At 37.1% G+C, this 15,091-nt stretch overlaps 1 protein-coding gene across 1 annotated transcript in view; it reads left to right on the top strand.

Moving 5' to 3' along the window:
- COL25A1 (collagen type XXV alpha 1 chain) overlaps positions 1-15,091 on the top strand; it is a 425,657-nt gene that overhangs the window by 334,775 nt on the left and 75,791 nt on the right. The window contains exons 11-12 of the mRNA XM_008689416.1: positions 2,720-2,746; positions 4,772-4,816. Of these exons, the coding sequence (XP_008687638.1) occupies positions 2,720-2,746; positions 4,772-4,816 (72 nt within the window). The remainder of the gene's footprint in view (positions 1-2,719; positions 2,747-4,771; positions 4,817-15,091) is intronic.

Genomic DNA, 15,091 nt, shown 5'->3' with positions numbered 1-15,091 from the left:
TCTAGAAGCCACAAAACCAGTCAAATGTAAACGTCTTAATAACTGGTAGCAACATAATCTAATGTCAAAATCAGTTTTTGAGCAGTGAAGTTTTCATTTATACTCTTAAATTTAATGACTACAATGTCACAGGTATATAATGGATTTATTAATCTAAGGACACTCAAAACACACATATAAGCAAAGTCTTGGTCAGCAAAATAACTATTTGGGGTGTGTGTGTGTGTGTGTGTGTGTGTGTGTGTGTGTGTGTGTCTATACCTACTCGAATGTATGTCTGTGCCTTATATCTGACTCCAGTCTATTCCCACTCCCCTGCTAGTAACAGATGACACTATCCTTGGCTTGCTACCATTTTTCCTGCCAGTGAGATCAAAGGACTTTATGCACATTTTTGGTAGCTGAGAATATATCCTTGGCAACATAGTTATGAATAATCCACAATGTATTCACAATTCAAAGTTAATGTTACAGCTTTAAAACTGCTTTTATTTTTAGAGTTTAGCAAAAATAGAAGTAGTTTCCTAACTGTCAAGAAAAATTTTGTATTTATTTTCTCTATAGCTATCTTTTGATTTTCATGGAATACTGTGTTAAAATAGACAATAATTTTGTAGATTTCACAGTTATGGGTAGTCTTTCGAAATCTTTAATATGGTCATGCAACAGAGACCAAATTAGAAAATACAGAAATGTTAGTCTCTAGTTAAAGCACTTGATTTCAAATTTGCTCTGATTTTTCTATGAAATATGCCCTTGCTGGGTTATCCATCAATGTAGTGAGAAACTCAATTGTACTGTACAATCTTTTTTCAAGTGGTAAACTTAAGTTTAAATGGAAACAAACCTTTCTGAATTGAACATATCCATTCTCAGTCTAAACATTGAATTAATGTACTTTGTGTTATATGATTTCCTTTCTAACATCAACATTTTAAGAAGTGAAATGCCCTGGAGACGCTGGGGCAAATGGAATCAGAGACCGTGATAAAACCCACGTCTTCTTTGACTTTCAGCTCTCCCATCGCTGTAACTTCCAAATTCTGCCTTTACTTAGCATTAGCATTCACTTCCCAAACAATTTACACAAGTGAGAACTGATTAAACCTGTTTATGTGCTAAGGGGAAGGAACTAGTGGAAAGCAGGAGGCTCTGATACAGATGCAGGGATAATTGATGGAGAAAGATCCCTGAGGACAGAGGCAAGGATGGATTCCAGAGTCTACTGGATGCATCTGCCTGCAGAGGAGGGGTGCCTCTTCTCCCTCTGACATAGGAAGGAGGTCCACGTGGGTTTGGATTGATGAGAGACATGATGGTGAGGGAATTTACACCTGATAGCCTCTATTTTCTCTGCAAAATCTAAAACAGGGAGAAATTTAAATAGGAGGGGTGAAATGGGGAGGGAGGCTCTCTGACTGCACAGATATGTCAAATAACCAGCTCATTAAGAAGTTAGTTGGTTCAGTAAATTGAAAAGGAACATAAACAGGTGATGTTGCACAGTGCACTTTCAATGACCTAAAGCTGATTTTATGAGGAAATTCTTAGTCTTCCTATGAGGATTACAAAATAATTTGTGAGGAACAGATTCTCTGAATGTTCCTAAACGTAGTGTATTTTTAATAAAAAATGATGCATGACTAATTCTCCCTCTAATGTGCACTCTAGTGCTCTCTTTAATGTTGCAAAATGTGAATTAAGATGCTGATTAACTGAAATGTCACACATTGAAAATAGGCTAGCCGTTCATTAGGTGTAATGGAGTACAGAGATAGTTAACATGAAGTGATCAACTTTCATTTAGTATCATCTATAAAATATAACTTTGTTAAAATATACTAAAATTAGAAGTATTTTTGAAAGAATTAGAAGAGAAATGTTCAATATTTTATGTAAAAATAGACATAAAGAGTCAGAATTATAGCTGATGTCTTTGTGCTCTCTTCCACCATCCCAAAACTGTGCCTAATTCTACATAAAGCTAACAGAATCCCAATGCTGACTTTGTGGCTGAAAAACAGATAAATCTCAGAACTGCCGTATTTCCATTTTATATGTAAATGCTCCCATCCCTCTTCCAAAATACTCTATTCCCCCCATGCGCCCAGTGTCCTGGGTTATCGGCAGCTGACAGCATCTTTTGTTTCCTTTTCTGGTCCACCCTAGGTGTCACAGTTGACCTTGGCATCCCCTAGTTTATAAACAAGTTTTTGTGCCAATCAATTGGCCACATTTCATAAGCGGAAAAATAGAACAAAACATGTTTCTTTGTAATGCTATTCAATGATTCTCTTTGCAAATCTGCTTACTGAAGTTTTGCAGATGCAGAAGTCACATGACGTGCAGCTTGCTGGGGAACTGCACTGCATTTTCACTGCTTCTAGCAGCATAACCTCTCCAGCCTTCTAAATGCGATTGAGGTGATAGATCCGCAGGTATTCGAAGAGACAGATGCACAGGAACAGCAAAGATTCTTTTTTTAAAGGAAAAATCAGAATCTTACTGCATATGCTTAATGTTCTTCAAAAGAAAACAAGAGAGAAGAAAAGACCTATTGTGTACTTCCAACCAATAATTTCCATTTTCCTTGTCGTACAAAACATCAGCATATTTCTGTACAGCATAGAGAACCTTGCAGACTAGGACAGTTTTAATTGGTCGTTTAAGTTTAAATGGTTACATTATTATGTTAATTGAATAATTTTTCCTTTTTTAGGGTCCTGTGGGGCCTCCAGGACAAAAGGTAGAGTATAAACAGTACTGGGAAAGTAATTATACTTGCATTGCCTAATGGCTAGCCTGAGAGGTGAACAGAATTAGCTACCGTAAGCCATGCTGAAGCATCTGGATTGTGCATTCTCCTTTCTAAAAATACAGTCCTATAATGTGAGCCATTAGATTTCTAATCAACTCCATTATAGAAAATCCAATAAACCCAGAGTAAACTCTTTTTAAGCTGTCTGCTGAACTAGGTTATTGAATTTTTAATTAAAATACTGGTAAAACATTGTGGCAAAACTTAGAATTTGAAAGGTCATATGACATTGCAGATTGAGTGCATGGTCCTGCTCAAGTATTATGACCAAATGATCATAGAATGGACCAGAACAAAAGATGTACTTGTTGTTTAATGACTGTATTCCATTGGTCCCCTAGTGTTTTTCTGTGCTGAGGTAATCTGAAAAGTGACTTCCTGATTGTCATTTCCCAGTCATCAGAATTCACCATTACATTCTGATGGAGAGGGTCTAGCACTTCTAGAATTACATCAATACTACAGTAGTAAATATATCAGTAGTAGGTAGATGGCCCTTTGCCAACAAAATATTGCAAAGTCCCCATTCCCTGTTACAACTCCCACCTCACAATGGGGAAAAGGGATATTTAACCTGCAGAAAACTGGAGAAAACAATTGTATTACAACAGGTGGAAAAGTGATTATTCTTTATCTTTGGAATCCATCAAAGATAGAGACTTTTTATCCCCCAAGCGCTGGGCATGTGGCATCTGTTGAAACATAATCCTGCAAACCAAGTCCAAAGCCAATGAGTTGTGAGACAACTTGGGTATAAGAACACTTTGTCCTTCGCAATAATGTCTCTATTAAGCATGGTGTGAAATTGTAAAGCTACCCTAATCCACATGCGACCAGGGTAAAATTACTGCCTGAGGCTTCAGGAAGTCTTTTAATGACCCACTCAATATAATTACCAAAAGCACTAAGGAACTTGCCATCTCAATTTATTTTGCGTATAATGACTATATATTTTTAATGACTATATTTTTAACAATGTTTATTTTTTAGAGAAGTTTTAGGTTTATATTTACTCTTTAAAAAGACTTTTTCCCATTTTTATTAAAGAACTTAAATATCATACATCAACTTAGAACAATCTGTTTTCTAGGGCTAGACAAAGAATAAACACATTTTATTTAAAAATGGTTTCTCCAGAGCCTGAAAGGGGAAATGACATCACTATTTGAAAACATTTGTTAATGTTTCTATATCCAGGTAAATGTCATAGATTTTTGCAGGTGATAATTAGCTTTCTTACTCTCAGTTCACCCCCCCCCATTCATAACCACCCCAGTGCTCATGTGCACACATGTCTACACACACACACACACACACACACACACACTTAATTTAACATTTGATGTGCTGTTGTATTATTCCTAGTCAGAGTTTAACATTTGTAACACCTTTTCTAGTCTTGGGAAGACATACTCACACTCACCTGGCTTAAATGTACTCCCTGAAAGTCCAGGGGAAAATGCTTCAAATACAACAAATTTGAGTTTACAGTGTGGGTGCCTTGTTTGACTAATTGTGGAACAAATGGTTGTTATTTTAATTGCCTTTTGTTTTATGGTATTTAAACTCATGAAATGCAAGAGTTACTGCTACTGCTGGGCTTTTCCAGATGGAACTAAGTCTATTTATTTCTCAAAAGCACCAAAATTTAGAGCCATGTGGCCTTCTGATAGCTGTGGATCCCAATTTATGATGTGAATTTCTTTAAAATCATATTAGGGTTAAGTGGATATTTAGAAACATGGTTAAATTTAACTCTGTAGTTTCTGGGAATGCTTGACAAATCTGCTTACATTATTTTATATCTGAATACCATGGATAAGATCTGAAAAACTTAGCCTTTCACACAGGTTTTAGCAAGGTAAAGTTAAGGCTGACAATTAATACAATACAAATTTAGAATTGAAATATTTTGTGATTCTATCTGCTTAATTTAATCATGTGTCTTCCCAGGGTTCTGTTGGAGTACCTGGAATTCCAGGGGTGAATGGTCCAAAGGTAAGTTCTATAGAATATTGTCGATAATTTAAAAGGATTAAAATCACAGAATTATTCTAGTCAGTAATGTTAGTAAAAAGTTTACAGACTTATAAAAACACTACATATACTTTTGAAATGCAAGGAAATTATGGTGCAACAGATCAAACATTTAATTTTTAATGATGCATTAAATGGTCAGAAACTCTTAGAAAATTTTCCATTTTATTTTGATAAATTTTGTAGGAGATACAACTATATCTTTCTTATAAATATACATAGAATAAGAAAAATTTTGTGTTTAATATTAATTGTGATAAACAAAATACACTCCAGTTTATTCTTGTCATGGCAAAAGTAACATGTATTATTTCTTTCATTAACAGAAGTTATTCTTACAGAGGGAACCTATTGGAATATTCTGAATTTAGGAGCAAGCTCTTTTTACTGTTAGGAAGAATTAAAATAGACTTGCCAAGCTCTGGTACTACACTTTTATTGTACTGTTAATAATGAGGGGGAAAATAAAATAAGAAAATCCCACAACTCTACATAGGCATATCTTTGTGTGTGGTTACATCTATTTCTGCAACCAATTACTGGTCGGACAAAGCATCTAGTATCATCCCGCAGGTGGGTATGCTCTTCTGTGCTCCGAAAAGTGCTGACTCGCTTTTCAATCTGAAACCTCTACAGAGACCAGGAAAGCCATAGGGGCAGCTAACAAAGTCAGTCTACCAGGAGCCAGGAAGGTGAGCTAGGGACTCTCTTGTCTCCCTCAGAGTTTTTGGACTAGCCCTATAAAATCCTGTGATCCAACAGCTTGTGTTCAACGGAAAATTTTTAAATCCATGCACTCTGGATTAAATTCTGAAATCATAAGGAGCCCAATATTTACAGAGAGAATAGACCTCCTAGTGACCTTTTCTCATCTTGTCCATCTTTTCTTCACCAATAAGATATTAACGATTACTATTTAAAACCTACAGTGGCTAGCAAAAAGCATGGGTCTGCCACTTACAGGCCACATGAATTTTGGCAAAGTCCTTGAATTCTCTGGCCTCGGTCTCTTCATATGTAAAAGGAAGACAATAACAGTTTCTACCTACTAGGGTCAATGTGAAGGTTAAACGGTAAGTGGACATAAAGCCCTATGACAGTGGTGATCTTACAATAAAACTTTTCCTTCATTTCATTTTGGTGAAATTCTGGAAATGTGATTGATCTGTATCTTGGACAAGGCTCTCTGCTTCCACAATTACTCAATTCCCAGGGAAATTGATGTCCTCAGCCAAGGCTTCTGGCATCCTTTAGTCCACAAACCAAATGTGGCACACTCCTCAGGAGTGAACTGCCCAGCTCACTGCCCTTTTTGCCACTTAATAAAATAGATATCTGTTGGCTTCGCAAATCCTGGTAAAGAGCGAAGATTAACTTTCTATATAGAACATTGCAGATCATGGAGGGATACATAAAAATTTGGAAGTATATTCACTCTAAGATGGATTTTAAAGTTATATAAGTCAAGATAATATTTGGAAAGGACACTATGGATATAAGAGAAATGTTTTTAACATCGGTGAAGAACAAAGCTTATACCCGTAAGGTTAATGTTTTGCTCTTTCTTCTTTGCTTCTTTTCTTTTTTCAACTTTGGGACAATCATGAAAATTTATGGAAACCTTTAACCTGAAACAAAACAACTTTAAAACTGTCACATACATGTTTATGAAGACTGCATATTCTTTATTTTTGCAAAGGAAATATGCAATTTCCTTAGCAAGAGAAAGGAATGTGACATTTTCTTGTCCTAGTCACCAAGTTTAAATTATATTTCAAGGAAATAGACAGTTAATATTTGCAGTTTTATGTCTTGTTATACATCTTTGTGGCATTTTAAAGTGTTTTCTGTAAGACCTAGGGAAGCTAAATAATTTCACACTTTTATGAAGGCATTAACAAAATATAGTTTAAGATTGTTTTTCCTACTCCATAGAATTTAACCTAAAACTTTGTGGATGAAATTTCTGTTAACACTAGTCATTATCTAACATTTGTAATATTTGCTTTATCTTCTTTAGGAAAATAAAGTGCAAAAACCATGAGTCCTTCACTGAAACAGCAGGTCATTTAGGCAGTAAAAACAAAGCTGGAAATAGAGTAATAATTCTGTACTTAAGCATATGAAATGTGTTTTGGATCTCTACAATTTGTCTTTCTAAGAAAAGAGCTTACAATGACATAATTTTTTAAAGCACCTTAATGTCCTCAAAACTGTCGTAAGAAGACATTTTTTCTACATTACAATTTCACTTTTCCAAAGAAGTACTTTTGCGGCTTAGAAAATATTTTTCAGATAATGGTTAAAGAAGAATATGATTTCTAAGCCATCAGAAATACACCAAATAACAACTAGAAAATAGACAGATTTTTCTCTTACAAAAAAGAAAGAAAAATATTTTTTTAAGTATTTTATTTGTTTTCCATCCATTCAGATTGACAAAATTGGTGATTGGCTTTGACCAACAAACTTGGTGGTGACATTATTTTTTTACACTATTTTCCTTCAAACATGGATCACCTTGAGTGCTAATCTGAGTATTTCTTATTTTGTAATGGTCTTCCAGTTATTCAGATTGTACTAGGAGAAAGGACTTACATAAGCAGTACATGGCATTAAACCCCGATCTAGCTCTTTTGGCATCACAATCTACAAAGGGCTCCTGAGCATCTTCTGTAAAATGTGGAAGGCAGTGCGGGATGGAAGAAAAAGTGTGGACTCTGTAGTCAGAGAGAGAATGAGTGGGTCAGATCCTAGTTCTCATTTGGCCAAGTTATGTAATGTTTCTAAGGCTCAGGTGTAAACTATAAATACAAACCTTGCAGTATTAACTAGATGATGTCTCTAAAGTGAAGGTAATGTTACAGATGCTCGATACATGTTATCAAGTATCCGTAGGAATAGTATCGCACTTAGGAGTTTCAACAAATGAGCCCTAAGTTTACCCTCAAGCAGGGAGGAGAAGCCAGCTGAATCATGAGAGGAAGGATATGAATATGCAGAATTACACAGGAAGGTAAAATGTTTCTCTGTCCCTCAGTTCTTTCCCCACTCACCCGCCCAAGAGTGCTGTACTGGAGTCGGATGCTCTGTTTTCTTCCACCTGATGTGCAGCCTTTGAAAAACCCTTTTCCTGTCTGGGCTCAAGGCAGTTGTTTGGTTTGGTTTTTTTGTTTTTGTTTTTTGTTTTTTTTTTTTTTTTGGTGCAATGAGACTGTGGGCTGTACTAATTTATTTCTAAGTCTCTAAGAGATAAAGTCACTCTTGTCTCATTCTCGATTCAACCTGCTTCTAACATTCGCTGTTCCCAATTCCGAAAGCTGTTGTTTCCATAATTTAGATTTGTTGCCAGCAGCCAAAGCAGTTAGGGTGGATTTAATGCTAAGTCTTTCCCAAAAATATAAATGTTGTCCTCTTCTTCCTTAGCTAGTTGTATTGAACACAAAAATTGTGTAATTCTCAAGAATAGATCTTGCTAGTTTAAAGTTATAATTAACATACTGTTTGTGCTCCATTATTCATTATCCCGCTCTCTCTGTCTCTCTGTGTCTGACACACACCCACATGCATACATGAAGAGATGTATATCTGATACATATTTTAAAATAATTTTGTGGTAGAACTATCTTTTGAAACATCTTTTAAACTATCTTTTAAACTTTTGTCCCTTTGACAAAATTAACTGCTGTCTATAATTTTTGGTAACTGGGTGATGGGTATTAAGGATGGCACGTGATGTGATGAGCACTGGGTGTTGTACACAACTAATGGATTGTTAAACACTACATCAAAAACTAATGATGTACTATATGCTGACTAACTGAACATAATAAAAAAATAATTTTTGTATATATGTATATATTAGGACTTTTAAAATCTCAACTTTTATTAGGTGGTATTAGAACCCTATATTTTTCTACTCTTTCCACATTTTCACATTAATCACCACCCATAAAAACAAATCATCCTTTACTTGAATAACAATCAATGCCCAGCATTGTGCAAATACCAGTGAAGAGGAGATCTGAGGACAGAAATAGGGTACATTAAAAATCTAATTGGTGCAGTTAACACCCTTGTCTGTTTGTTACTGTGAAAATAACAATAAAGATTTTCAGGATTAAAAACCAATTATTTTGTCTAAGCAAGCTAGAATATTTCTGAGGCCCCAGAGTCATAGGGATTGTTTTCAAAGGAAAAGACAAATATCAGAAGATCTTATTCATGGATTTTTCAAGTATTTTTTAGAATTTATTATTTTTAAAACTTCAAAATATAAAGAAAAAATGATGTTAGCATATCATCTATGAATCTATCCCAGATAGCTATGTGATTTTTAAGGAACATTAAATTTTAATTAATTTATAGTTATGGTATTTAGAGTTCCTTTTCATCTCTTATCCATGGATCTCACGGTTCTTCACTGACATTAATCCTCACAGCATACTTCTAATGGCATTTTTATTGTAAGTGTATTTAGAGAGCAGATAAATTGAAGCTCTCAGACTTCCAAAGGTCAAGCTGTTTATTTAAGTCTATTCAGTGGACTGTTCATTGAACTCAATATTTTTTATTCTTGATTCACTTACGGTAACAATAAATACACTCTCTTCTTTGGCTTCTTGGCTCTATCACTAAGCAGTCTGAATTAAGTTCCTGAAGGATGTGAATATGGTATAGTTCTGTTTGTTTTCTGGTTGGTTAGCTTAAAATATTTCCTGTAGCAGAATTTATTCAGTGGTCCCATTACCCAATATAGTTGTGACTTTCCAATTTAGACCTTAAGAAAAGTTACTTAGACTAAATGAAGAGATTGATTTCTGATTCCAGATTAATTAATAGTTCAGGGAAAGTATCTTACATCAATTCAATCATTTTGCAAGTTAAAATTGAGACAAATTATTTTTTATTAATTTCCCTGTCTTCTAAAGTTAACGATTATGTACATTAGAATTCTCAGAATACATGACTTTTTTTTCTCTAGTAACTATAATAACAGGATGTGTTGTTTCTTCTAAAAAAAAAATCATCATTTTCCTATTACCGAACATTTCATGTAGTCAAATCACTTTATCCCTAAGTGTGATTCATACGTTCTCAGGCATTTTTATATACATGCTTGCTCTTAAAGAGACTTTTCACTCAATTTTACTTGTTAAGTGGGACAAACGATATTTCCATTCTTTATGTAATTAATTTTAAATTCCTTTAGAGAAGAATGAAAAGTTAGTTTCAAGAGGTATTTTAGTGTTGGCTTGAAAGAAGTCAAGTACGGTAATGATTTTTTTAAACCACTTTACCCCTGACTTTATTTAGGCACGTTACTATAGAATTTGCTAATAGTTATCATTCTACCAAATTCTATCATTCTACTAAAATATTGGGAGAAGGAAGAATAAAATGTTGAGGGAAAGGGATTCCTGGGGAAAGGGATGGGAGAGAAGGCAAGCTGCTCACAGGCTGTCCCAAAACAAACAACACAGCAAATGTGTTTGAATTATGATATCATCGAGTCCACTTATTTTCCATTTTAATTGAAAAGACACTGTATTTTATAGAAGTGATCACAAAATTACAGATTTACTACATCTGATTCCATTGTATACGTAATCTGGGAAAGCTTTTTGAAAAAAACTTCCCATAAATGTGTCCACTGACCCACTTGTTGATTTTTTCAGTCATCCATACAGCCCTTACTACTAAGCACCAGGCACCATCTCTGTCAGTCTTCATGGAATTTCCAGCCTAATTGGGGATGGGGACATTACATGAACAGTTATACTGAAAGCCTGCTACATTACAGCTCTGTTAAGGACTGGGGCAGAGAAGCCCAGGGCAGCCTGGCCTAGTGCTCAGAGCCAAGTAATGCCAAGCAATGCTTTTCTGAAAGGATAGGTGACTTTAGGGGAAACCTAACAGGCGGGCAGGATTTGGCAAGGGAAGAGAAAATACCCCAATGGTGTAGTACTTACAAATTAAATTAAAGACAACATTGGTCTTAGAATTTGGTTTCTAAAACACCATATTATCAGTCACGATGGGGCTGTTGTATTCATCACGGTCTACCTTTTCTCCAAGCTTATGACCCTCTCTCGCTCCCCCTCCCACTCATGCTGTCTCTCTCTCTCAAATAAATACATAAATACATAAACAAATACATAAATAAAGGGCTGCGATGAAATAACTTACTGCGACAATCCTAACAGGTTAGCATCTACCCAATTCCATCCATTTGGTGTGAGGCTACATTGCCAAGCAGATAGTAACCATTTTCCAACTGCGAAACAGCATCAGTGGGGTTAATTTATGAGAAGTTGAATTTCATTCAGGATTCTCTTCTCTGTCTTCTCTGCCCAATGCAGAGACCAGAAGAGCGCAGTGTGTAATAATTCCTTACATGTATTCGGCATTCACCGGCAGCTTCTACCCTTAGTGCTGTGTAGCTCACTTAGCCCTCACAGCAATCCTATAAAGTAGGAACTAGCATCGCCACACTATTAATGAGCAAACGGGAGTACAGAAAGGATAAACATTTTGCCCAGAGTTACCGAGGTGTCTGTGGTGGAGTTCAGCCTCAAAGCCAGGCAGTCTGTTCTCACTGCACACAACTCCACTTCCACCATTAAGAATAGGATCTTAAATTCAGAATATCCCAGCTTTGCTTTCCAGTATTTGTATGACCTTGGGCAAGTTACTCACCTTCTCTGAGCCTTAGTGTCTTCGTTCATCAAATGAAGATTCAAATATTTACCTCAAAGTTGAATCAGAAAAAATAAAGTAATAAATGTCACTTTATTAAAATATTCTTAAAATATTAAGTTTAAGAATGGACTATGTTCCTCTCTGTACTAGGGGCATTAGTAACTCCATGACTCAGAAGCCTCCTAGGTGTATAAGTAAATGTTAGGAAGAACTATTATTTCTTTCTACTACTCTTCACTGATCTTTAGAATTTTTCCAGCTGGACATAACCACTTAACGTTTCTATTAATAACTAGGCACATTCTCTTCCCAAGAGAAAAAAATAATTTATCATTCAAACTATACATAGATTTACCATTAAGGACATGCTTTAAGAAAGAGGAAATTAGCTGGGTTTTAAAACTTAAAAAAATCAATATAATATCAAGGGCACATTATGTTGGAAGTCCTAGAATACTTAGCAGATCCAGTTTTTAGAATAAAGGTATTTATTGGTCATGGAACTTGAAAGCTAATGCAGGCTTCAGCTTTGCTCTTCTCTGGCAACTAAACCTCAACACTAGGAATCCAGGTTCTTTCATCTCGTCACCCTGCCTCCCTCCTTGCTGCCTTCATCCTAGTTCCTGCTCTCCCCTTGGTTGTTAGGTGGCTGCCGGTCACGCCTGGGGCTTCCTTCTTTCGTATCAACATGCAGAGACTGAACGACTTTTCCCCCAAACATCCCACAGAACGTTGGAGTTCCTTTGTCAATGGGGACGCAGAGGTCTTGGCCTCCCCTTCTTCCCCTGGCTTGGAAAACGTCAGGTGCTGTTAGCTACCGCCACTGCAGTTTCTTTTCTAGAAGCCGCAGTCACATGGAAAGTTGCAAGAATCACTAATTGTCTAATTAAGAAGAGATTCATGTAACACGAGGGAACGGAACAACTGTGTTATATCTGACTCATCCTGGTCCTAAGAAACTCTTCCACTTCACATAAACCACTTTATTCATTTTAATTATTTCTTCCTAAAACATAAGTCTTTGTTCTTAATCTTTTTCCCCTATAAGCATATACATGGTGAACAGTTTTTTATATATATACAGAAAAGTCAATCCTCTGTGACATCATGCTCTCTGGTTGGTTTTTGCTCATTTGGGTACCTTTCAGAAGTTATTTACAAAGGAAATACTGGATGGTGTTTCCCTTAGACCCAGGCAAGCAGTGCTTCTCGTCATGCCTCCTCTGTTCCTCCTGTGGTGTGACCCTCCCCACAGACTGAGGAGTCCACAGCGCCAAGGAGGCATGCCTACTCAAAGCCCATTTTCCCCACTTCTTGATCACATCCCAGGTACCCACCACCCAAGAATTCCTGCCTCAACTGTCCTGATTCTGCTTCTAGTGCTTGTATTGGCCTCTTCTGCAGGTCCATAGTCCAATGAGCGACCACACAGCTGATGTGTGCACCCCTAAGCCTGTGGGTGGCTTTAGAGCCGCTATGGGTGGGGAGCTGTGGCCAAAGCTTGCAGGCTGTGATGTTCACACACAGCTCCCAAGGCCCTTCTTGGTGAAGTGTAGGACTGGGGTTGGGAAGAGAAGGGAGGATATTAGCACTGTGGGGTGCAAAGTGGGGTCATCCATGTGTACTTCTACCCAGACCGTCAAAGCTCAGGGGTATGCTCAAGGCACATAATTTTCATTAATGTAACTTTCACCCAAATTAATGCAACTTAGCTATTTTCTGAGACCACTAAATTCTTAGCTATCTCTTCACATTCGAATTTCTGTGTTCAAATTATATTTTGTACATTTCTGCTATACGTCTTAGCAGAACAAAAACTGAAATAGTCATAACTAGAAGACTTATTTCTGAAATAGTCCATGCCATAATATGATTGATACAACTGCTGTGTTTACTTATTTCACATTTTTAGACGTTTGTACTTTTTTAAAAAGGCATAATGAAGGTTTGATTACTAGGTTCAGTTTAGTTATTGCTTTAATCAGTTTAAGACCCATTTCAGTAAATTATCTGAAATAGAATGTTTTTATTAGACTCCTGGCTAATAGACCTGTCAACTTTCTACTCATTAGTATTTGTATTACCAATGTGTACTAGAGATTCTAATTTTAGGGAGGGATTTTATTAGATAAGTAAGACAGAGCCCTCTACAGGACACCGGATTCTCTGACGTATAACCAATTCAACCGCCCAGGTTTCTGGTTTTTCTTTCGCCAAGTTACAAAGGCTACTCTGCCTGTAGGCAAGAAGGAGGAAAAGAATTGGAGACTGGGCTTGGAAGCAGAAGCCTTTTAGAATCTACTAAATCGCTTTAGGTAAGAAAGAGTGAAGCTGAATGCCCAGGGTGGTCTAGGAGGGAGCGGGGAGGGAGAAAGGCGAGATGGAAGGTAGCAAGATGAGGAAAGCTGCCTGCTCTGGGATGTGACACCTTCCCAGGAACACCAAATATTCAATCCTGAACTCACAAAAGGCCTGGGAGAATGAGGTTCTGGAGGTAACTGGTGGAGAGAATTGACTGACCTGTCTAACTAATTGACTGAACCCCAGCAGAAGGGTCCAGGGAAGCAGGTCTTGACTTCCTTCACCTGTGAAATAGGGTCTTGAGCCGAGTTTAATCAGGAGTCTGAGGAATAAGGCATCACCAGGTGACATCTTGAGTCCAACAAATAGTAATAATATTAATATTATGTAGGTATCATGAGTTCAATAAAATTTTCTAAATTCCTATTTAAAGCAATAATAAAACCAGGTCTTAGTCCTTTAAAGCGAAGAGAAAGCAAGCATTTAATCTACTCCCATACACTTCCGAGAAGAAAAGCTGAGCTCCACAGAAGCTTAAGCAATTTGCTCTATGTCACAAGACCAGAGGTGGAAAACCTGAGATTAGACTGGAGGCTTCCTGAAGCCACTTTCCTCTTTTGTGCTCAAACTAAACAGAAAAGAAACATAGTAAAAATGAACGCGTTTTTTTTTTAGACACAAGTTGTTGAAATAGAAGGAACACAAGATAGGGAATTGGAAGACTTGGGCTCTGATCTTACATCTGCACTTTGCAGGTATTTGCCTCTGGAAAAGTTTCTCTGAATGTGTTTCTTCATCTGTTAAGAATGACTGGCTTGGTTCCTTTCAACTAAAATATTTCACAGTTTTGTGAGTGCTTCTGCTTAGGGAAGAGCAGATGTCAGTCAGGGTGAGGTCATGAGGTAAACGACGGCACGTGTAAGCTCTGAAAGGGTCTTGTGGGAACTTTAGATGACACGATAATTCATATAACCAGCACTGCCCCAGTTCCAGCTCGCCCTTCCCCCGAGGCACATGGGGTGCAGGAAGGAGTAGATGGAAGAATATATGGAAATACATAGAAGGGCCCAGTCTCTGTACCCACAGGCACAACTATGGCAGCCTTCAGTGCTGTCAGCCACTCTTCCCTGATGGAGTTCTGGTGGGGCTCAGGGACATGAGCCCGTCGGAAGCCATGAAAGTTCTGCTCATTCAAGGCATCCCACCCCTCGAGGGACCCCCCCCCCCCCCCCC

The sequence above is a fragment of the Ursus maritimus genome, unplaced genomic scaffold, assembly GCF_017311325.1.
Source record: "Ursus maritimus isolate PB19 unplaced genomic scaffold, ASM1731132v1 scaffold_11, whole genome shotgun sequence".
Classification (NCBI taxonomy): Eukaryota; Metazoa; Chordata; class Mammalia; order Carnivora; family Ursidae; genus Ursus; species Ursus maritimus.
The sequence above is the reverse complement of the archived record's forward strand: the minus strand, read 5'-3'. Positions and strand labels throughout refer to the sequence as shown.